The sequence below is a fragment of the Halteromyces radiatus genome (assembly GCF_025201355.1).
Source record: "Halteromyces radiatus strain CBS 162.75 chromosome Unknown BX664scaffold_10, whole genome shotgun sequence".
In the NCBI taxonomy this organism is placed as follows: Eukaryota; Fungi; Mucoromycota; class Mucoromycetes; order Mucorales; family Cunninghamellaceae; genus Halteromyces; species Halteromyces radiatus.
In genome coordinates, this window is record NW_026251696.1 from 305290 (window position 1) to 328856 (window position 23567).

Genomic DNA, 23567 nt, shown 5'->3' on the forward strand with positions numbered 1-23567 from the left:
TTTTTTTTTTTTTTTTTTTTTACTACGATGGAAAGTAAATTGGAAAGCAAACTTAATGAAAAATATGTCCGTGGTGTATCTTTTGATGCCATGAACAATGCCGATCTTCGTCACTATTCATTTACCTTACGAGGAAAGACACCTGGTTACAAAAGAACAAGAAGATCTCGCACTTTTATGATGGCAACAGATTTAGCAAACTATAGTGAATATGCTTTAAACTGGGCAAGTGATGTAAGTAAATATAAAATAAAGTTTAAAGGTTGTTTGTGTTGATGATTGTTATTATTATAGGAAGTCATGGACGATGGTGATGAATTAATTGTACTTCGAGTGGTTACAGTAGATATGAGTGGTAAGTATCAAAAAAAAAAAAAAATGATTACAGAAATGTTTTTGATTTAATTATATTATTTTTTTGATCTTGTAGATAAACGATCCATTATTCAAGCTCAATTAGAATATGAATCAAAGCAAGCTAGGGAAAAAGCGAACAAGGTGATGGAACGAATTATGGAAAGTAGTGGACCTGATTCAAAGGTATAAGAGAGAATAATAAAAAAAAATCAAGATAAGATATTAATCATATTTATATATAGATTAGTGTCATTATTGAATTCGTGATTGGCAAAGTACAAGAAACCATTCAAGATATGGTAAGCTTATATATATATATATTATTTTTTGAATTCATTATTAATGAATGATTTTTTTTTTTGTTCATAGATATCCATGTATCAACCATCCTTACTTATTGTTGGTACTCGTGGACTTTCAGAATTTCAAGGTATGCTTTTAGGTAGTGTATCAAAATATTGTCTTCAACATTCTCCTATTCCAGTAACTGTGGTACGACCTGTGGAAGATAAGTCAATAAAGAAACACAAGGCCAAGAAGAATAGACTTAGTGCAATGATACGATTAGGTGGTAGTCGTCCTGGAAGTGAATCAGATAGTGATGATGAAAAACAACAACAACATGAAGAAAAACAACATCCTGAACGACCTACTCTTGACAAAAGATTTGGAAGACTTTCTTTTATTGGAAGATCTAGGTCTCCTTCTCCATCACCTTCAAACAGTAAATCCCGATCGAAATAGATTAGATTGTACATTTTTTTATATATTACTTTTTATTTATATACAAACCTATCTCTTATTATTTGAATTTCTTTTTCTCTCTCTCTCTATATATATCTCTAAAAACTTTGTATTTTATTTTTCCTTATCTTTTGTTGAATACTATCCTTTTGAATACTATCCTTTTGAATAAAATCAATATATGAACTTAAAAAAGTGACGCCCGCTGTCCTCTAAAAAAAGAATGCAACTCAATTTTTTTTTTTTTCGTCTTCTTCTTTTCTCTATCACGTTTTTATTCTTTTAGTATAGGACCAATGGCTCATGACCCGTATGTATTATTTAGTATTTCAATTAGTATAAACAGATTTATTTTATATTGACCTAACTTTATTCATCTTTTTATAGGAAACAACAACAAATAGCTTCACTTTTTGCTCATAATGGAGCAGTTATAGTTATCATTGAAGGACAACAATACGAAATATCTTGTTCTAGGAATGAAAATATTCAATTACTTGTCAATTTACCTTATACTTTTCCAGACGAAGCTCCCGTCATTACTGTATCTCCTGCTGGTATGACTCACCCATGGATAGAGTCTGATGTTATTGTTAATGATGCCTTGACTTGTTGGTCATATCAAAGTAACCTCGGTATGCTTGTACATGATATTTGTGAAGAATTCCAACAACGTCCTCCAAGCAAGAGAATTAATGGTACTGAAGAAAGGTAATATTTAAAACTATTAAATCACTTTTTTTTTCTTTATTGATATATCCTTTTTTTTTTCTTACAGTTATGGTCATCGTCCTCCTCCACCTATTCCCACATCAACTGCTACTACTACAACAGCAACTAGTACTACTACTATTGCTACTCCTCCTCCTCTACCCACTTCAAATATTCCCCATGCAACTTCTTTACCCAATTCACAGACACTCAACTCTGAATATACGGCTATCATGAACAAAAGGTAAAAAAAAAAAAAAAAAGACTTATATTATCATATATATAACTTAACACTCGTTTTGTTCGATCTAGTCCCGAGGAAATAGAAGAATTATTATCAAATGAAACAGCATTTGATTTATTTTTTAATCATTTGGATAGAGTCAAGAATTTGAAAACGGTACAAGAGGAACTTCGGAATGGAAATGAAAATCTGGCACGTAAGTTTAAAATCTATTATCTATATGAATCATTAATATCTTTTCTATTATAGACAAGAATCTTAGTCAAGAAGATGCTTTAATAAAACTTCGATCTGAAGTACAAGACCTGAATAATGAATATACTTCACTCAAATCCATGTTTACAGAAAAAGAAAAACAACAACAAGAAGCATTCAATGTAAATAAAAAAAAACAATAATTCATTTTATATATTTCTAATGATTTTTTTTTGATCAATAATTATAGAGATTCTCATCATCAACAGTACTTACTCGATTGAAAGCAGGTGTTTATGAATCAGATGATTTATCAGAGTCTGTAGCACAAAGTTTTTTGGAAGGAAGTTTGGATCATGATAGTTTTGTCAAACAATTTAGAGAACTTCGAAAAGTATATCATTTACGTGCTAGCAAATTAGAAAAGATTCAAAAAGACAGTTTATTATTTCCTAGTTAGAGATGATTTTCTTATAATAAAAGTATCTTTTTTTTTTCTGTATGTCATAGTGTCATTGGACACGCGGAGGATTGAAACCCAGTTGATCTTGGGACGCATATTCAAAAAAAAAAAAAAAAAGCACTCGGATCATATACTCTCTTCTTTCTTTCTATTTAACTTTTTTTTATATATATATATGAAACTTTATGAAACTGATTTTTGCAGAAACTGGTCAAGAGACTATAATAGACGACAATAGGTAATATGAAATAACTTGAATAAACATCTCATTGACTGATGCGTTCATTCTACTTCCATAGCTGTTCGACATTATCTCGGTTGAAACACTATTTATACACAGTGACTGGAATCCCAATCGACCAACAGATTCTACTATCTACTTCCGGGATTCAACAAAAGGATGTTAACTATTCAACGACACATCCGGACGACACTCTTATTTTATTCAACCGTCAGCATTTGGAACGCAACAACAATCAACAACAAAATGATACAGATTCTTCTTTCAAGCACCTGGTAGATAAACGCATGCCTAGTGTGGATGGACTTGAAAGATTGACTGATCTTCACAATACCTTGGATACTCAAGTTGAAATATACCGACGTTACAAACAACAACAACAGCAACAACCAAAATGGACATTCTCGGAATATAAGGATTATTACAAGCAATTAGTCAAGCATATGCGACTTTCAGCAGATGTAATACACATATATATCTATATATGTAAAAGAAGGAAGTAATTAAAAAGAGTGATACTTACGTTACCTTTTATCATATTTTATTTGGCTTCTTTTGAAGGTTATCTTGGAGGTAGCTCAGAGGCATAGCAAGCTAGCAAATACGATGATTCAGGAACTCAAAACACAATCTGTAGCACTCAATGCAGCTCTCATCAACTTTGAAAATCATATAAAGTAAGTTTATAAGATTAGATTCTAGATAGATCCTTTTTTTTTTTCCCACTTTAATCATCGATCTTTTCTCAACTCAACGGCTCACCATCTCTCTCTCTCTCTCTTTTTTTTTAATCTATATACGATATTTCTTTTTGGGTACTTCCAATAGAACCACATATTCATCACAATCCAAGCTCGAACGTATTGCAAAAAGGAAATTGGCAAAACACACAGACTCAGTAGCAGATATCGACAAAGATATTGCATTCATGCATAAGATCCAACTTCACCCTCATATTCAAACTCAGCTTGGACGGTCCACTTCTTTCCTAGTCGATTGCTTTTCTGTGTCTCCTATGGAAGCACTCAAATCCCAACTACAAAAAGATCATTATCGACTTGAAGCAAAAACAAACAAATTGACGACTAAAATGGGCGACATCTATCAAGAATCTAGTCATATTTCTATTCAACGATCCGGATCAACAGCTGTGGTGAACAAGGTCATGCGTACTCTTGGTGATATTCAAACTTATTTGTCTTTGATCAACAACCTTTGTCTTCATCTCCAACAAAGATGGGAAAGTAGAAATTTGGATGACTTGAATGATTCCGGTGGTGATCCTGCAGATGAATGGATGATTGCCATTGTAGATACGACTCATTCTACTAATAATAATGACGATGATGATTTGGACAACAATTTGGAAACAAATGATTTTATGATATCCGATGATCCTGACAACAAAAAGAATTATATGACGGAGAACAATGATGAAGATACTAAAACTGACGATGATACTGACAACAACAATAGCCCTATGGGTTCAACAATAAAAAGGACACAACTTCAAGAACTTTGTGATGACAAATTGATGCAAAGGTTATTTTTGTATGAATCGCAACTACGAAATTCAATAAACGTCATTATGGAAGAAAAACGAAACGCCATGTTTAACTTTTTCCAGTGTTTACAAACCATCAGCTCTTTAGAAGAATCTATTTCGAATCTATTTTTATGTCTTCAACAACTTGGGGGTGATATCAAACATCTTGGAAAACGTATCGATCAACTTGAAACACTCTCCAAAGGAATTATTGAAGGTTATGTAAGTAATACATTGTATATGAGTGTATGGATTAGGAATAAGTAGGGAACTTTATTGTTGCATTCTATTTATTTATTTATTTATTGTTTTTTTTTTTAATGATGATGCGGCAACTTCATCTATAGGGAATGATGTTGATTGAACTTTGGAGGAGAGATCAATATAGACAAGTAAGTTTTTTCTTTTTTCTTAAAAAAGACGAATAAACAAAGAAGCACTTTGGTTACCTTTACTGATGATACGTAATTTAGATTGTTACCAAAAATGCGGAATTATTGAAAGACCTATTTTCTAATTTTGCATCTTCTGAACAACGATATCGTGACCAATTTCAAGCTGATTTATGGATGACGAGTGATATGAATACATTACTCTTCGACAATAAGGGCAAAATCAAGGAAGATACATGTATCATTCCATTCATTTGGAAAGGTAAAGAATATTAGAAATTTCTTTTCTTCGGATAGTCTAGGATAGAAACGGAATGAATGTTTTTCTTTATTTAGAATTTACCAAGGAAGAACAATCGTGTACTACAACTAGCTTGGGGATAGAATTATTACCAAACGGTCGACATCAACAATCAAATTACGACTTTCCGATGGAATCTAATCTCCTGATATGTAAGAAAGATGTTCAAGGCAAGTATATAAAATAAAAAATGAATTATGATTTTTTTTTTTTTTAGATAGAATATTTCATATATTTTTTTTTCTTTCTTAGACTTTCTTGATCTGATGCAATCCTATTATACCTTCCAGGGGATTCAGGGGAAACAAGATGAACGGCCTACCAATATCAATACTATATTACAAAGACTTTCTGGTAAATTGGATAGAGAATCAAAAAGACTTACACATGGACTGGTCAAATTAGGTAAAGTAAAAAGAAAAGAAAGATGATGGAAAGAAAAATATTATCTTGTTACCTTTAATATCTAATACTTGATCCTTTCTTTCTTTCTTTTTTTTTATTTTTTTTTTTTATTTTGTCTTACTTAGGTTTACCGAACAACAAAGCAAAAAAGGTATACTATTAATTACAGGAGGGCTTGGGAGTGAGGAGGCGGAGAAAAGATGAGAGGAAAAAAAAGGGGGGAAATCCATCATCATGTGGATCACTCATTGTTATTGTTTATTTTTATTTTATTTTTCTCGGTTATATCTAGGAACGACAATCTGAAATTCCGTCTTTTGCTATTTCTTCTACTTCTTCTTCACCACCTATTTCTACCACATCAACCACTTCAGCAACTTCTACTTCTTCTATTACTCCTACAATGGCCACTGCAACTTCAACTCAAGTTCAACCTTCATTCAATTTACCTTTTGTACCTTCACCGGCAAAAAAAGGCTGGAGTTCTTCTGTAAATCAAAGCAAATATATATTATATATATCAGAAAAAACGACTAACTTCTTTTTTTTTTTTTTTTAAAAAAAAAAAAAAACAAAAACAAAAAAAGATCTATGCCCAGATTCAACAACAACAAGAACTCAAAACTAGAGTTGAAACCTTGGAATCACAACTGAGACGTGATCAACATCTCTTTGAAAAACAACGATCAGTTGTAAGTACAGACACGATTTACATATAAAAAGATTTTATAGTCTAACGATTTATTTTTCCTAGTTATTACAAGAGATCAAGATGAAAGACACGTTATTACTTGAAAAGGACCAACAATGGGAATCCCGATGGACAACAAAGGTGAGACAGAAAACAAATCATTGTTTATATTCCCAAAAAAGGAGTTCATCCTTCCAAACCCAGAAAATACTCACTTTTTTTTTATTTAAGGTTCAACAATTAGAAGAACAATTAGATCAAGAACGACAAAAGCATGAAAATGATATTTTGGACTGGAAAAAACGATATGAGGAAGCTCTTGATATTGAACAACAAAAGCATCATCGACGACTTGCTTATTTTCATGAACGATTGACAGCTAAAAATATGGAATACGCTGAATTAGAACGACAGCTTACGACACAAAGTGCACCTTCCTCACCCACACAACCTTATTATAATTCATTACAAGAACAATCACCACGATATCAACGTTCTGCCTCTTTGGACGCCACTGCTATGGGTACTGGTTGGATGAATCGACCAATAATGAGGATGGTAAGATCAGCGACAAGAAGGACAAGTGGAAGTATATACCAACAACAATTACAGAGACAAAACGATGATGATGATGTAATCCATAAAAATGATATGTATATCAAGGAAATTCAAGATTTGACTTTACGACATCAAGCATCGTTGGATAACATGATGGCGGAATATGAAGAGAACAGGATGGAACTTCAGGCGCAACATGATCAAGAAAGAGAAGTATGGAAAATTAAACATACTGCTGAATTGGAAGAAGCATGTAAACGATTGGCTCAAGAACATGAAATGATATTAGAGGGAATCAATACTTCATGGCAACAAAGGTGGGATAATCTCATGACACAAAACAAGATGGAACAAGCAGCTCTAGAACAAAAATGGGATCAACGATTGAAATCTGAAAAGGCTTCATGGCAAGAACAACAAAAGAAAGAATATGCAGGTCTAAAGAAAGAACTCTTGTGGTCCAAAGGGGAATTATCCATGGTAAATAATAATAATAATAAAGGAATATATATTGTTCATTCATTCATTTGTTTTTTTTTCTTCAATAGGTACTCAAGGAACATGAAAATGCAACACGTTTAGCCAAAGAATTGAATTTGGTCATTGATCATACTATTGATCCAGATGAACTATTGAAATATACTCTAACTGGTTTATTGGAAACTGGCATTCAAAATGCAGCAAGATTACACTCCCAACAATATCTTGATGAAAAAGTAAGTTTTTTTTTATTTTTTAGAATATATAATTGTCTTACTTTTCATTGAATGGATTATTTTGATGACCATTTCTTTTTTTTTTTTCTTTAACTATGATCTAATTCGTAGGCAAATGAATCAGCATCACCATTTGGATTTATGAATGTTTCCTTCTTTTAATGGCTCTATTTATTGTGTACATTTTTTTCAACTTATATATATATCTTACTCTATTCTGTAATATCTATTATCATATCATACATATTATATATTATATCTTTATATATTCTTTCTTTTTTTTTTTTACATATATTTTCGTAATAAAAAACCACACTTTTTTTTGTTGTATTCTCGTTTTAGGAAGTTCCCGAAATGGAAATCATCGTGACTCGGAGGCTCAAAAACAAAAGAGTGTGTATATATTTTTTTTTTTTCATTTTCTCTTTTCTTTGTTTCTTTTGTCAAATTCAGTACATACCATTAAATAATGTCCTATCGACCTCAACAACGACAAAAAGGACCAGCAGCACCAGTGAAAAGATATAGAGCTGGTGTTCCTAAGGGTTATGTAGAAGAATCATCAGAATCAGATGAAGAAGAAGAACAACAACAACAACAACAACAACAACAACCAAGTGAAAAACCAGTGGTACAATTTGCTCAAAAGGATGTAGTGACTGGCATCCAACAAGTCCACATCTCTGAAAAGGATGCACAATCAGATCGTAGATTACGACGATTACAACAAGTACAGCAACAACAACAACAACAACAACCAGGAATACGACGAAGAAGAATGGTAGAAGAAGAAGAAGAAGAAGAAGAAGAAGAATCGGATCAAGAAGATAATGTGGATGAAGATCAACAAGCAAAACATCGTGCCTTGATGAAACAAAAGGCTCTACAACGTGTACAAGACGAACAACAGTTTAGTACAAAAGTAGAGATTTCTGAAGAAGAGGCATCAGAAGAAGAATCTGAGGTAAGTTTTTTAGATCATTCTTTTTTTTTTTTTTTTTTTTTTTGCTTTTCTTGTTGATCAATTATTTTTTTTTATTAAACATTAGGAATCAAGCGAATATGAAACGGATAGTGAAGAAGGAGACACACTACAACGAATGCCTAAACCAATGTTTGTACCAAGGTAAGAACCAGGAAAAAAAAGATCTATTAAGTTGAAGTACTCATGACCCTTTCCCAATTTTTTTTTTTTTTTTTTTTTTTTTTTTTTTTGCGCTTACAAGGAACCACCGAGCTACCATCTTAGAACAGGAACGATTACAACGTGAAGCTGAAGAACGTGAACAGCGATTAGCAGATGAACTTGAAGAACGTAGACAACAATCACACAATTTGTTAGCTGAGGAACTCAAACGTGAAAATGAAAAAGGTATTCAATATCATCATATAATGAGGGAACTAACATTGTACTTTTATATATATCTTTATAGCTGCAGAATCAGATGTGGAAGATGATGTGGATGACACAGATGGATTGGATGAAGAAGCAGAATTTGAAGCTTGGAAAATTCGAGAATTGATGCGTGTCAAACGAGATCGAGAAGAACGTATTGCGTAAGTATTTTTGATGAAGGTTGATGATGAATAGAACCACTGACTCTTTTTTTTTGGTATTATAGTCGAGAAAAGGAAGAAGAAGAATTGGAACGTCGTCGGGCATTACCAGAAGAAGTACGACTTAAAGAAGATATGGAACGTGCCAATGAAACAAGAAACAAAGAAAAGGGTGAATTCACATATATGCAAAAGTATTACCATAAAGGTGCTTTTTATCGAGTAAGTCATGCCACCAAAAAAAAAAAAAAAAGAATTTATAGTAGGTATTGATCTATCTTTTTATTTTATTTCATATTTATAGGACGAAGAGGATGAAATCTTTAAACGTGATTATTCTGCTCCAACAATCAATGAAGTCCGGAAAAAAGATCTTTTACCCAAGGTGATGCAGGTCAAGAATTTTGGTTTGGCTGGACGTACAAAATATACCCATTTGGCTGATCAAGATACAACGGACAAGGATTCTCCCTGGAATCAACAACCTTTGCCAAAACGAAGAAAACATGGGTTTGATGATAGGAAATAGTATTTAGTTTTTATTTAATCGTTGTACATAGTTTATTGTTTACAAAAAGAAATAAAATCAAGAAAACACCTATTGTGATCCTTATATGGAAAATTGATAGATAAACTTTTACAATTGCTTCACAGAAAGGAAAAAAAAAAGGGTTGTACCAACTCATGTTTTTTAGCATGCTGGCTTTTTTTTTTCATAGAGTCAAGACTTTTTAGTGATGATGGTTACCTTCTTCATAACATGTTATTTTCATTTTTTTTTTCAAAGGAATCTAATATTCTTGTTGTTGTACCATTTTCACGATGAACTATTCATTTTCCATATGACAGGGTTTTTATCATATAAATGAATTTCTTTTTTTTTTTTATTGTATATGATTTAAATTCAGCAAAATGTCATATGAAACCTTCTTTTCATATCGGTGATGATCTTTCTTACCTAGAACAAAAAGAATTTTATTATCCTATTGTTCCCAATGTCAAGAGGGTAAACGGGGTGTAACTTACTACTTTGTACTACCCATACGACAACTTGCAATGCGATTCACCGTGCGTTCTCGAATCGGATTTTGAATTGTGTCTTGTTCCTTTTTCTATATCTTTTAATATAAAAGGTAATGTCTTTTTTTTCTTCCTTTTTTTTTAATTTCCCTTTTCTTTTTTTTTTAATTTCTCTTTATTTTCTTTTTATATACCCCATCAGTGTTTCAATAAAAATGAGATATATGGAACAATTAGAAGAAGAATATCCTGTATATCCTATTACTGCTACTCGTATCATTGCTTGGGATTCTCCTTCTAGTTGGATCGATACAACTCAACATAGTGATTCTTCTTCCTTGGACGCCATTACAACAACAACAACATTTCAACCATTGACGTCCAATAATCTTTCAATTTATTCACAATCTTCACCAGTGGATTCAAAAACGGAAATGCTTGCTCGGTATTATTCATCTATGAGGCATATGGATGGATCAAAAATAGGCAACAACAGTAGAAACAACACAACAACAACAACAACAACAACGAAAAATGTGGCCATTGATGCTCATCCTTTACCTTTCCCGTATCACAATGATAGTACTTTTTTACCTACGGTTGAAACTGGTCGAACTCGATTTGATAGTGAAAGTACTCAATCATTATATGACAGTCAACCTTCCAGTCCCACTCTTTCTGTCTTTTCTTCATCTAAAAGACATCTTTATACCGCTACTCGTGGACATCATCAACAATCACCAAGTTTGTCCCCATCCAATCATCGCTATCGACGTGGAAGTAATGTTAGTCATTATTCAACTGCAACAGGTCGTCGATCCAGTTTTCAGGCCACCCGACAACAACTTCATTCTTTGCTCAACAAGGGACGAGTCAATAATGTGCAACGACGATTATCCTTTTTATTACCTGGTAAAAAAGAACCATCCTTACAACCTAATTCTATTATTCGACAATCATCTACGGACAGTTGCAGTGAAAAAAACAACAAGAATCATCATGCTTCCACCTCTGCTTCTACAACAGGACTTGATGATGATTATCATCAACAATCAACAAGGAAAGGTATATTATCATCTCAACCTACTTGTTCCTTGGATAGGACGACAATAACAACAACACCATCACCTCGAACAACTTGTACATTTACAACAGAAAGTAGTGATACACCCACTGTGATTTCTTCATCTACTTTTCATGACGCGTCTTTTTGGCAACCATCCATCTACATGGCTTCTCCATCCAGTGAATATCAACAACAACAGCGATATTCTTCTTCTCCTCATCGAAAAGATGGCTTATTTTCTCGTTTTGCTAAAAAACTCTGGCCTTTCAAACATGTTTAAAATAGTTGATCTTATTCCCCCTTCCTTTCTTTAGTTTATATCCCATCTATATATATTTTTTTTGTACACTTCTCTCTTTTTCTCTTTTATATATCTATTTATCTATATATATACAAATGTCAATAAATTGTTTTATCTTATGCATCAATTGTTTTTTTATCTTCATATGGATCATCATGCATAAATATATATGCAGGATTGTTCTGAACTTACATAGAAATATGTTTGTTTGTTTCATATATTAAGGAATAACATAAATGAATGTTGATTGATGAAATGTACAAAAACTTCCGTGTTCCCGTTTATTTTTCAATTTCATCCAAGATGATGAACCGGACATTGAATTGTATTCAAGGAAAAAGGGGGGATGTCAGTAAGGAGGAAACAAAAAAAAAAAAAAGCGCATAAGCTTTTCGCCATCCACTCCTACTCTTTCTTCCCTTTTTTTTTTGTTTACTTTCTTTTCCTCACTTTTTATTATTATGGGACTTGTTGAAATGGACCATTCAGCCAAGTTGAATGGTGATAATGTCGTGACTGTATTACAACGTCAATTGGATCAAACTCAACTTGACAACCAACATGTAAATGATAAAAAGTAACATACTTGAAACTCATTTTTTTTATTTTTATTTTTTTAGTTAAGCCAACTACTTTATGAACAAAAGGAACAATTTATCATGTATAAGGAGAATATGGAAATGGTAAAAATCGATATAGAAGAATAAGTTCGTGAAAATAATTTCTTTTTTTTTTTCAGAAAATGAAAGATGTGTTACACGAACATGACGCGCTTTACAATACGCAAGAAAGATTAGAGACTGAATTGTATACCAAAGGACAAGATTTGGAAGCTCTACGCAAGGATAATCAGTATTGGAAACGTTTACATAGAGATTTGGAGAGATCTTTTAATATGGAGGTAAAAAATAAAATAAAATAGATACTTTATCCAATTCATTGATATTTTTTTTTTTAGCGTGAAGAATTTGAAAAGGAAAGATCTTATTGGCACCATCGGGAAACGACATTGACAAAACATATTCAACAATTGAAAAAACAAAATGAAAAACAGCATCAACGGATCGAACAACAACAACAAGAAGAAGTTCAACATGTTTACTCTTTTAAAGGAAGAAATGGGTTGACGTATTCACCTTCTTTGATGTTCAAACAAGATGACATCCATGATAGTAAGTACCAAAGGAAAAAAAAAGAGAAGGAACTAATCATTGATGATCCCTTTTACTTTTTAAAAGTGGTAACGCCTCGGCATAGTGTGGAAGAAATGGATACACAACATACTAGTAACGCTTCTCCTATATTGGATGTGTCCATGGAAACTAGAATATTGCAACAAACAATCAAAACTCAAGCACAAGATATATCGCGTTTAAAGTTGGATTTAGAACAACAGACAAACAAACTGCAACAACATCTTTTGGAAACGCATGAAGCTTCGTTACAAATCAAACACTTGACCGATCAGATAAACAGTGTCCAAAAACTCAATCAATCCCTCATGGAAGAAAACGAAAGTTATCAAATATTATTGCATGAAAAGGCCATCAATGGTGATTTTATTTCTGACAGTATTGTGCAGGTAAGACCATATTGCTCTTATATATACCTTTTCATCTTTTTTTTTTTTTTTTTTAAAAAAAATTCGATTTAGGTCATTGATGAAGTAGACGTATCTGATAGTGACAAGGATCAACAGACATCAAGAACATCCAAGAACTTTATCAACTTGGCAGATGAATTGACAAAAGCTTCATCTATGGAATCTATCACGAACGAAAAAAGTAAGTATCATAGTTATAATGGGGTAGATAACAACAACTATTATTATTATTATTATTATTTTTGTTGGATAGGAATGGAAGATGAAGTGAAGACATTGCAAGATGCCAATCGTGCCTTACAACTTTATATGAACAAGATTCTTTTACGTATTGTCGACAACAAGCATTTGGAAAATATCCTTAGCATAGATGAGCCAAAGAAGCCATCAAAGCCCATCATCATTAAGCCTTCTATATCATCGTCATCATCATCATCGACATCTTTATCGTCATCATCATCAACAGCATCATCAAGGTCATCCATATCAACGACAAAAGGTCAATTGCATCCAATGCAAACAAAATCGTGTTCTTCCTTTAATAATGATATCTCTTGTGGTGAATCAAAGATCAATACCAACAACAATGATTCATGGTTTCAAGTATTTAGGCGGATGAGTAGCGGATACATTCATTAGATTTATTATTATTTGACATTTAATGAGAATTGATATAATATAATAAAACCGTTCTGACTTTTAAATCGTATTTCGATAGATTTTTCTGTCCAATTCTGTCACCTCTTTTTTTTTTTTTTTTTTTTTTTTTTTCTTTTCTCAAACTCACTCTTCTTCTCATACATTGTTTGTTCGCATTGATTGCTTTCATACATAATGCATTCAAGGAATCTCGGTGATGCACCAGTCTCTAATACATCGCGGACAATCTCACCGGTATCACCTCGCCTTGAACAACTTACTCAGCCCAATAATAGTTTAAAGTTGTCATCTTTGGCATCGTCCTTGTCATCTCCATCCCCTCATACCATCAGCAGTAACAACAATGGCAATAGTATCGGAAATAATAGTCCTCCACTCATGACTTCATCCTCTTCTCGTGGTTCTACGAATATCACCAACGGTACACCAATGCATAGAGAGCGATCTTATCAGCGCGATGACACTTTACCTTTAGCGTCCTATTCTACTCCTTCAAGTCGCCCACCTTCTATTCGGTCTACTTCATCTTATGGTCGCCACTTCACCAACAATCGGTTTATACATAGTTCTGGTAGTGGACATCATTCTCGTCGACATTCCAATTATTCCAACTTTAGTACAATGAGTGAGACATCATTACCTTGGACAACAAAAGATATTGGTTTCAACGCCATCTCTGGTAAACAATATAAAAAAAAAACAACAAATAAACAAACAAACACATAAAAGTGAACTCATATATATCTTTTATTACTATTCATATTTTAGGTGTTTTGAACGACCCTGCCAAACGAGGTCAAGGAACAGTGAAACCAAGCAAGACTGATATTGCACCTGTACCTCAAGCATCTATTCCTCGGATTCGTCCTACTGATTTCGACGATTATATTACCCACATTACGCCTGTGTTTGAACGATACCAATACAATAAACTCACCAATCATGATGATGACAATAATAATAATACTTCATCTACTTATGGATTACAGCCTGATACCACTCCTCATATTGGCGGTTTGGAAGATATTAATGTACCAGCACATCAACGTCAAAGCAGTCGGAATCCTTACAGTTTACCTCCTCAACATATACTTTCATCCGATTCTCTCGTCAGCATGGATTCTTCTTCGTCACCACAACAACGCGATCTGCCCATGCTTGAAAATGTGCCGTCCATCTATTTTGAACAAGACTTTCACCTGGAAAACCCACGGACATTTGACACGGTATGTGAAGGTGCAGATATCATTGGCCATAACAGCAACAATCCTCCCGTCTCCACCAATAGCATCTTACAAGAAAAGTTATCTTACTATCTAGATACCGTGGAAGTCCACTTACTCCAAGAAATCGAAAATCGCTCATCCTCCTTTTTTGAAGCGTTATCCAATCTACAAGCTCTTCATCAACAAACACTTGACTGTATCACTCAAATACATACCATTCGAAGCAAGATGAAACAACTGGAAAAAACGGAATGCAAGGACGGACTTGATGTGATTCGACTTCAGGTGAAAAAACGCAACCTTGAACGACTATATTGCACGATTGTAACCATCAAAGAGATTGTCTCAGTACAACCAACCATTCAAATTTTACTGGGTCATGGTGATTATTTTGGAGCTTTGGATTTGATTCACGCAACACGATCGACGTTACACCAACAAGATACAGTGGATTGGCATTCTATTCATGCCTTGGTGAATTTATCGACACAATTGGATGAAATGGAGAAAGCCGTGTCAGCCATGATGCAACATGATTTCTTGTCCATGCTATTGACTGATTTGACTCAATTTATGAATGATTTAGATGTGGCATTGGTCAAAGGATCCTTTTTATCACTATCTATCACTGATGATGATGATGATGATAATGACACTACCTCTGAACGTCTTCAATTGGATGATGATTTACCTGTTGGATTCAAGGATCGATTGACTTCAAGTATGATGGGTTTGATTTCAACCAATGCATTGACCACTTGTCTTCAAGATTATAAGGATCAACTTTGTGTTGAACTCACAAGTACTATTCGTAAGGTAATATTGGAATTTATTATATAGAGAAAAGAAAAAAAAAAAGAAGAAGAAGACGTTAACCCTCCTTTTTTATAAATATATATATATAATTGTTTTATTAGCATTATCCATTGGTGGTATCTCAAGATGATGGTGATTCTCAAGGTAGTGGAACGGGACTTGCCAAACGATTGAAATCCATGCCATTTGATCAATTTTTTCAAATGTTACTGGCTATTTTTGGTACATTATTACAAGTGATTCAACGAGCAGCTGTGTATGATCAATTGATGATGCAGATGATCGATACGTGTTTGGAACGCCTCAATGATCAACTCAAGGAACAATGTGAATTGGCCAAAAAACAATCCAATGAAGTGGTATATACAGTGTCGGATCTTGCCCATGTACGATGTGGTAAACTTATTGGTTTTCGTGGTGATCAAAATGCTTTATTGAATCCTACGGATTTTTATCGTCTTTCCAATGTTCTCAAGACTTTTATTCGTCAATCTGAAATGTATTGTGGACGTCCATGTTTTGGATTACGTGGCACTGTGCTTTCTCAGGTATATTTATCATCATTTATCTAATTATATCTCACATTTTTTTTTTTTTTTTATTTAGCAAAAAGCATTTGTGGATCATTTTCATATGGAACGTGTCAAACAAGAAGCTCAATTGATTGAAAATGATCAATGGATGGCAACTGAAGTACCTTTGGACTTCCAACGGATTGTGGATCGTATCTGCGATAGCAATAGAGAAACTACATCTCATCAAGAACCGGAAAAAGCAACAAAACTATTGATGATTCATGGACAGTCTTATTATGTGGTTGGATGTACATTGTTGATCATCAAGTTATTTGAAGATTATTTACAGTGTGTTTTGAACTTGAAAGATATGGCAACGGATATCATGCAAAAATTATTGGAATTACTCAAAGTAAGTTTTTTTATTATTATTATTACTCATTATTCTCATTGTCTATTTTTTTGAACAAATTAGCTTTTCAATTCTCGAGTATGTCAAGTTATTCTAGGTGCTGGGGCAATGCGATCTGCAGGATTGAAAAATATATCTGCTAAACATTTGGGTAAGTGACAGAGAAAAAAAAAAGAAAGAGATGTTGATGCCTTTTTTTTTCGATGTAGCACTTGCATCACAATCAGTAGGTGTGATGATGGCTTTGACTCCATCATTAAAGGATTGTATGGCTTGTTACGTACCAGCAAAACATGACATTTTATTATCAGAATTTGATCGTGCCGTGAATGATTTCAAGGATCATCAAAAGGAAATCCATGTCAAACTAGTGGCGATTATGAATGAACGATTCTCAGTGCATATCAAGGCGATGCAGGTCATCCAATGGGACACTGATGAGATTTCTGGCAAACAGGCCAATGTCTACATGGAGACTTTGGTCAAGGAAACAATGACTCTACATAAAGTGTTAAGCAAATATTTACCATCGACCGATTTACAGGTAAAGATTAGAAAAATAACTAATATATATATATCTTGATTGATCTATTTTTTTTTTTTTTGATAGTTTATTATGGATCAAGTATTTGAATCATTCACTACACAATTGTCTCAAGTCATTCGACAAACTCCTATTCATACTGAAGAAGGAAAAGCCCGTATCCACAAAGATGCTTCTTACTTCACTCGTCGATTATCCTCTCTTCAAGGCGTCGATGGTCCTTCTCATCAAGTTTTAGATGCTGTAGAATCCATTTCTATCTCTCATGAAGAAAAAACAGATACTACTTAGATTGTATGCTCTTTATTCTGCACAATATATTCCCCCCATTCATTCATCAATAAATAAATAAGAAAAAAAGTACTTGTTTATATCATAATATATAATTTATTCAATACATCTTTTTTTTTTTTTATTCAATTCTATACTATTTCTATATTATGGTTCAATCTATTATATTAAAAAGAGAGAGAGAGAGAGAATAGAATGAGTTCTCATTGTTCCATCCATGATATCTATCCATTAATAAAGATGAAAGAAATCCATCAGCAAGTCAATTTAAATCCTTGAAGCCACAGAAAAATGCTGCCGCTTTTTTCCAATTTGATCATCGTACTAGAAGCATGATTAAGCAAACATTCCCACCTTTCACGGTTGGTCCATTGCCTTTCTCATCATCCCAGAGAACCCAAGATAACAAGGCGAACAAAAGCCCAGGTGTAAAAGATGTGGACCACCATATCATAGAATGGATATAACTTTAACTCATCCTTTTTGATTTCTTTCACCTTTTTTTTTTTTTTTAGTGTGTCTATTTACCTTCAAAACTAAAGTTTCATACCAAAAAACGAATATCTATTGAACATTTTTTTTTTAAAAAAAAAAAAAGAAGGTAAGATGAAATGTTTTCATCATGATAATAAAAAAAAAAAAGTGGATGATTTGAAGAAAAGTTCAGATACGAGGAATTCCATTGTTTTCCATCCACAATGCCAATCTTTATCACCCATTACGACATGGTATAAAGTGACTTCAGGACATCAGCAATGTTTTTCATCATAATACTTCAAATCATCCCATTCTTCTCCAACCAGTCTGTACACTTACATTATAAAACGAAATAAAGTAAAGAAAAAAAAAAAAAAAAAGAAGAAAGAAAAAGATTGCTTTTAAGCCTTCATGGTCAGAAAATTTTTTTGGGTGCTGTGACGATGATTGTTGTGCTCCCGATCCCCTCCCCTTTTTTTTAGCGGAGACATTGGGAACAAAAAGATCTGAAAAACCTTAAAAAGGTACACTTCCATATCCATCATCACTTCATCTTAATCCAACCATCAAAAAAAAAAAAAAAGATGTAGTGTCCGTAATATCCATCATCTATGATCACAGATCTTCCATTTTTTTTATTACACGTATATCAAATAAAAAAAAAGAAGTTGATAAATACATTACTATGCTATATGATGATAATCAGATCTATTGATAATGAGTAAAATCACGATGATCGAATTTCATATCCAACCAAAAGGAAGCGACAGTGCCAGGCCATATCGCAAACACCTAATCAATATATAAGAATGAATTATTGAAACAATATCCACCATTTTTGATTCCAAACTTACATCATCACCTGACTTGTAATAAGAGCTACAACCTCCATTTGCCCATGTTGTTCCTTTTAAGCCATGCTTTACTTTGCTGACGTACCGTGATTGTGCTTCTAATGTGGGGTCTAATGCCTTGATATTATTGCGTATCATATACTTGATGCATTGAATAGCATAGTCCACCTGACATTCAATCATAAGAATCACACCTATATTGAATACCATCAAAAAAAAAAAAAAAAAAGAGATAGATCAATAAAAAAAAATGTCAAATAGGACTCCAAAAAGAGTAATCACTTACTACTGTTGAAATAGAGAAAAGCAAGAAAAAAAAATGAGTTAGTCGATGATGAAAACCCCCATTTCAAATTATTCCTTCTTTCTTTCTTTATTTTTTTTTTTTTAAAAAAAAGGGGAGAACTTACTTGTGACCAAGACCAGAATGAGGACCTAATAATAGGAAAAAGTTTGGAAAATCCTTGATGGTCATTGTCTTGTATGTATTTGGATAATTATTGCCAGTCCATAGATCGTTCAATACAGTACCATGACGACCTGTGATGGTCAGATCAGATAAAAATCCAGTGACATTGAACCCAGTAGCCAAGACCAAAATATCCACGTCAACAGACGAACCATCTTGATGTGTCAATGTACAATCTTCCACATGGATGATGTTGCCCATTTTCACCGTGACATTGGATTCACTCAGTGCTTCCAGATAATTTTCAGATCTTGCTATGCGTTTACAACCAAGAGCATAGTTGGGAATCAACCAAGGAGCCAAATCAGCCCTGCCTTTGCGTTCTAATCGTTTCATCATGTCTCGTTTAAACCACCATCGAACAAAATGTGCAAAATAAGAATCACTTTTCTTGAACAGAGGGAAGGTCATTTCATGCTATCCATTTTTTTTTTAATATTAAAAAAGAGTGAGTTGATTATAATGATAAGGATAGAATATCATTTTTTTTTTTTTTTTTTTTTTTTTTTTTTTTAGTTACCATGAGATAGAGAAGTATTCTTTGTAATCGCATCAAAAATGGAATCCATCGAAATAGTGCCTTGATACCATTAGGATATTTCAATTGATATCGTGGTGCCACCCAAGTTGGAGTACGTTGATAACTATACAAATGCTTGACCACTTTTTGAAGTTGAGGAATAGCCTGGACAGCACTGATGTTTTATATCCAATCATATATAACCAAAATGAAGATTAAAAAAAAAAGTAACGGAATCATTAGTATTTTTTTTTTTCAATAGATGATCATAGATTACCTTGCACCATTACCAATGACTGCTACTCTTTTCCCAGTGAAGTCCACATTTGAATCCCAAGCACCTGTATGCATGATAGTGCCTTTGAAAGCTTTATATTGTTCAGGTACACTGATAATTCGAAGAGGACCCACCCCACCAAATCTAAGTAGATATGAATCATTATAACTCTGTATATATATTTCATGATTTGACTTACATAATATCATAGTATTCGGATTGGATATGATCTATTCTACGATAATCCACTTGCCATTGATGCCTCGATTCAATCCAACTAACTTGTACCACTGCTGTATTGAAATAAGTTTGTTCGTATAAATTATATTTTTTTGCTACACGTTTCATATAATCATGAATTTCAGGTTGTGAGCTATAGGTAGTAGTCCAATCTATTCACCAAAAAAAAAAAAAAAAAAAAAAAAAAAGAATGAATAATAATAAGGGTAAAGTGTAACTTTATCACACCTGGATTCTGTTCAAAACCAAAAGAATAAAGTCCACTAGGAATATCACAAGCACAACCTGGGTATGTATTTGCTAACCAGGTACCACCTATATCAGAATTCATTTCAAATAGACGTGCACGAATACCAAACTTTTTTTGAAGTTGAATGGCTGCTGTCATGCCACTGAATCTACATGTAACAAAAAATATAAATGAAAAAAAGACAAAAAAACTAAAAGAGATTTGTTCTTTTGTTACCCTGAACCAATAATGGCTATCTTGGGTTGATGAATGACCATGATTGAAAAAAAAAAAGAGAATGAAGTAATAACGGAAAAAGAAGTCAGGGACAATAAAAAAAAAAAAGAAAAAAATGAAAAAAACTTAAAAAAAAACTTCAGATTTTCCAAAAATAGGTAACGCGCCACTATTGTCAATAGTCAAATCATTATTATTCCAAAAAAAGACACTCCCTATCCACACATGTTATTTTTTTTTTCTTTTCCCCATTTTTTTTTTTTTTTTTTTTATAAAACAGCAGCAATACATAGAGAACCATCCAGCAGTTTCACCATCATTCTTTTATTATCTTTATTGTTTTGTTTTTTTTCAATTTTTTTTCAGTTAAAACTATCATTTAAATATAATCGTCATCACTATCATAGAATTCATCCGATTCATAGTTAAGTTGTTCAAAGTTGACACGGTATCTAAGAATGCCACCAATACCACCAAAACCACGGACGAATTGAGCACCTTCTTGAGAGCGGTTTGTAACGAATTCCAAATTGGCACCAAAATCCTTGTAACGATCGGCGAACCATTCCAATAGAGGCTTGACTTCAACGACTTCCATTTCAGCATTAGCAGAGGCAGCTTCAGGAGAACGATCGATCATGAACGAACGATCCTTTTCTTCTTCCTTGGTAGGATGTACGACAATTTCAGTGCCAGAGGCATCACGTAACACATATCGGTTTGCTTCCAAACTTTCCCATACAATCAAACTTTCCACTGCACCCAATTCCAACGCCTTGAGAGTATCTTCAATACCAAAACAGTATTTACCAGTATCTTGAGAGATTTCGTCAAAGTATAATTGAATCAATTTCTTTTCTTGCACAAATTTCACATTGGAGAGAGATTCTGCTGATAATTCAATGGCTTGATTGAATCCATTTTCACCACCATAAGATACATCTACCACCTTGACAATCTTGGCTTGTAAACGTTGATCAAACATATCAGATTGAGACAATTCCGTTTTGAAATCGGCAGAACCAGCTAATACCAAACCTGCCACATTAACCTAGAATATATAATATTTCAATATCTCTATTCCATTTTCCTATTTTTTTTTTTTTTTTTTTTTTTACCTTGTCATTGGTAATAAAAAAGTTGACGGCCAATTCAGCAATCTTACGGACATAGTTATGACGTTTTTCTTCACGAAGACGAGAGAAACGTAAAGCAGATTGACCACCACGACCGTGTTTCTTGGGTAAATCGACTTGAAGTTTATGAATCACATCACGAGTATTTCCAGATAAAGTACCAAACAAAGCACCATTACCATCCATAATAATAAATCCAAATTTGGCATCCGCTTCCAACAATTCAGATAAGGCTTCAGTATGGAATTTATTGTCGCAAAGATAAAGTGATGTGTTGATTGGTTTATGAGGTTCAAAATCAATATTGACCTTCTTTTCTTTGCCTTCGTCCGTTACAATTGTACCGCAGTAAACCACAAGACCATTGGTAGGAACTATATTGATTAAAAAGGGGTAAGTAAAAACCTCACATCTTTGATTTTGTTTTTGTCATTACCTCGGTTGTATAATTTCAATCTTTGTTGGGTAGAAGTAATAGCAGACAATACAGATAAACGATTCACTCTAGACTTGATGTTCGAAGCAGTACCATATTCATCAGCCAACATTTTGGCAACCATACTAATTTGAGATTTGGGAGCTACAAATAAAAACAAAAAAAAAAATGAATATATTTGTTTGATGAATAAAAAAAAAATAAGGTATACGTACGAATAATAAGAGAAATCATGGAAGTACCGTTACTATTGAAATATAAAAAAAAAAATAAGTTATCATTTATCAAATAAAAAAAAGGACAAGATTTGTATTTTTTTTTTTTTTTTTACCCTCGAGCAGCTTCAAGGTTCTTGATGAGTTTCTTCATCTTCCAGATTTCAATATTTTGATCAGTTTCATCAGGTGGAGCTCCAGACATGGTGTATATTAACAGATATGTATATGATGACTATGTAAATATATATATATATAAAAGTTGGGACCGTCTAAATAACTGTGGTCTCGTATATGTTACTGATATGAAAAAAAAAAAGAAAAGAGAAACAAATTGATTTCTAAAAAATTATTTTTTTTTTCTTTCTTTCGAAAAGCCACTTCAGAGCCAATCACAAGAAAGACTAGAAAAGTTTTAACGACCGACCCTGAAAACTGCACTAAAAAACATGTAAGATCAAAAAAATCACATTGTAATCTCAGTACAGTCATTGGATTGACTCCTATGTTTTTCATTAAACATCATAAACTGACAGTACTATGTTAAATAGTAATGACGGTGTTTGAAATCATGTTTGACGGGTTAAAGTCTTCTTATAAAAGGTCTGTCAAAACAACAGTAGTGATTAAAATAGAACCATATAAATCACAATGATTTTATTTACTCTCTAACTAGGTAGAGGGAGGGAAAATGACATATTATGTTATCAATGACAGTTTCTTTCAATAAAAAGTTCTTTTTCTATCATAATAATCTATTTGTTTTGTAATATTTTTATTATTTATTTTTATATTTTATTACAAATGGACTATGAATAGTGATTGTTTATGCTACTTGATTTGTATATGCATATACAAGAAAAAAATAATGTGACTCGCTCAGCTTCCATTTTTTTTTTTTT

The 23567-nt window shown here is 33.0% G+C and overlaps 10 protein-coding genes across 10 annotated transcripts; 8 read left to right on the top strand and 2 right to left on the bottom strand.

Moving 5' to 3' along the window:
• The first annotated feature begins 21 nt into the window (after positions 1-21).
• On the top strand, positions 22-1296 carry BX664DRAFT_286854 (uncharacterized protein). The gene is made up of 5 exons (XM_051541722.1): positions 22-234; positions 295-355; positions 431-540; positions 600-656; positions 727-1296. Exons 1-5 carry the CDS (start codon positions 28-30, stop codon positions 1099-1101), a joined length of 810 nt encoding a protein of 269 aa, XP_051396260.1. The 5' UTR covers positions 22-27; the 3' UTR covers positions 1102-1296.
• BX664DRAFT_342595 (uncharacterized protein) lies at positions 1248-2753 on the top strand. Its single transcript, XM_051547180.1, has 6 exons — positions 1248-1411; positions 1489-1812; positions 1880-2056; positions 2125-2252; positions 2306-2433; positions 2502-2753. The coding sequence occupies exons 1-6, from the start codon at positions 1398-1400 to the stop codon at positions 2709-2711; spliced, it is 981 nt and encodes a 326-aa protein (XP_051396261.1). The 5' UTR covers positions 1248-1397; the 3' UTR covers positions 2712-2753.
• Positions 2754-2899: 146 nt separating this feature from the next.
• BX664DRAFT_38127 (uncharacterized protein) lies at positions 2900-5512 on the top strand. Its single transcript, XM_051548944.1, has 6 exons — positions 2900-3416; positions 3517-3632; positions 3784-4723; positions 4849-4893; positions 4975-5364; positions 5447-5512. Exons 1-5 carry the CDS (start codon positions 2991-2993, stop codon positions 5167-5169), a joined length of 1722 nt encoding a protein of 573 aa, XP_051396262.1. The 5' UTR covers positions 2900-2990; the 3' UTR covers positions 5170-5364; positions 5447-5512.
• Positions 5513-5667: 155 nt separating this feature from the next.
• Positions 5668-7578, top strand: BX664DRAFT_38168 (uncharacterized protein). The gene is made up of 5 exons (XM_051548986.1): positions 5668-5750; positions 5892-6089; positions 6187-6291; positions 6354-6431; positions 6522-7578. The coding sequence occupies exons 2-5, from the start codon at positions 6003-6005 to the stop codon at positions 7428-7430; spliced, it is 1179 nt and encodes a 392-aa protein (XP_051396263.1). The 5' UTR covers positions 5668-5750; positions 5892-6002; the 3' UTR covers positions 7431-7578.
• Positions 7579-8033: 455 nt separating this feature from the next.
• Positions 8034-9734, top strand: BX664DRAFT_389133 (splicing factor, Prp19-binding domain-containing protein; the record flags this gene model as incomplete). Its single annotated transcript, XM_051549521.1, has 6 exons — positions 8034-8528; positions 8614-8690; positions 8791-8936; positions 8998-9121; positions 9187-9343; positions 9426-9734. 6 exons carry the CDS (start codon positions 8034-8036, stop codon positions 9648-9650), a joined length of 1224 nt encoding a protein of 407 aa, XP_051396264.1. The 3' UTR covers positions 9651-9734.
• A 573-nt stretch (positions 9735-10307) lies between these two features.
• On the top strand, positions 10308-11635 carry BX664DRAFT_342600 (uncharacterized protein). The gene has a single exon (XM_051547181.1). It carries the CDS (start codon positions 10357-10359, stop codon positions 11485-11487), a length of 1131 nt encoding a protein of 376 aa, XP_051396265.1. The 5' UTR covers positions 10308-10356; the 3' UTR covers positions 11488-11635.
• A 290-nt stretch (positions 11636-11925) lies between these two features.
• BX664DRAFT_342602 (uncharacterized protein) lies at positions 11926-13801 on the top strand. Its single transcript, XM_051547182.1, has 7 exons — positions 11926-12071; positions 12129-12191; positions 12248-12409; positions 12467-12680; positions 12747-13090; positions 13163-13292; positions 13365-13801. Exons 1-7 carry the CDS (start codon positions 11970-11972, stop codon positions 13748-13750), a joined length of 1401 nt encoding a protein of 466 aa, XP_051396266.1. The 5' UTR covers positions 11926-11969; the 3' UTR covers positions 13751-13801.
• A 399-nt stretch (positions 13802-14200) lies between these two features.
• On the top strand, positions 14201-17575 carry BX664DRAFT_270053 (Vps54-like protein-domain-containing protein; the record flags this gene model as incomplete). The annotated part of the gene is made up of 7 exons (XM_051541076.1): positions 14201-14450; positions 14540-15813; positions 15915-16361; positions 16420-16740; positions 16804-16891; positions 16950-17284; positions 17351-17575. The coding sequence occupies 7 exons, from the start codon at positions 14201-14203 to the stop codon at positions 17573-17575; spliced, it is 2940 nt and encodes a 979-aa protein (XP_051396267.1).
• Positions 17576-18695: 1120 nt separating this feature from the next.
• On the bottom strand, positions 18696-20981 carry BX664DRAFT_342609 (uncharacterized protein). Its single transcript, XM_051547183.1, has 8 exons — positions 20879-20981; positions 20641-20810; positions 20372-20564; positions 20173-20316; positions 19896-20070; positions 19324-19792; positions 18907-19100; positions 18696-18844 (listed from the first exon to the last, which is right to left on the bottom strand). The coding sequence occupies exons 1-8, from the start codon at positions 20917-20919 to the stop codon at positions 18761-18763; spliced, it is 1470 nt and encodes a 489-aa protein (XP_051396268.1). The 5' UTR covers positions 20920-20981; the 3' UTR covers positions 18696-18760.
• A 168-nt stretch (positions 20982-21149) lies between these two features.
• Positions 21150-22972, bottom strand: BX664DRAFT_286864 (eukaryotic peptide chain release factor subunit 1). Its single transcript, XM_051541723.1, has 5 exons — positions 22782-22972; positions 22666-22697; positions 22451-22594; positions 21997-22388; positions 21150-21929 (listed from the first exon to the last, which is right to left on the bottom strand). Exons 1-5 carry the CDS (start codon positions 22868-22870, stop codon positions 21258-21260), a joined length of 1329 nt encoding a protein of 442 aa, XP_051396269.1. The 5' UTR covers positions 22871-22972; the 3' UTR covers positions 21150-21257.
• Between the last annotated feature and the right edge of the window lie 595 nt (positions 22973-23567).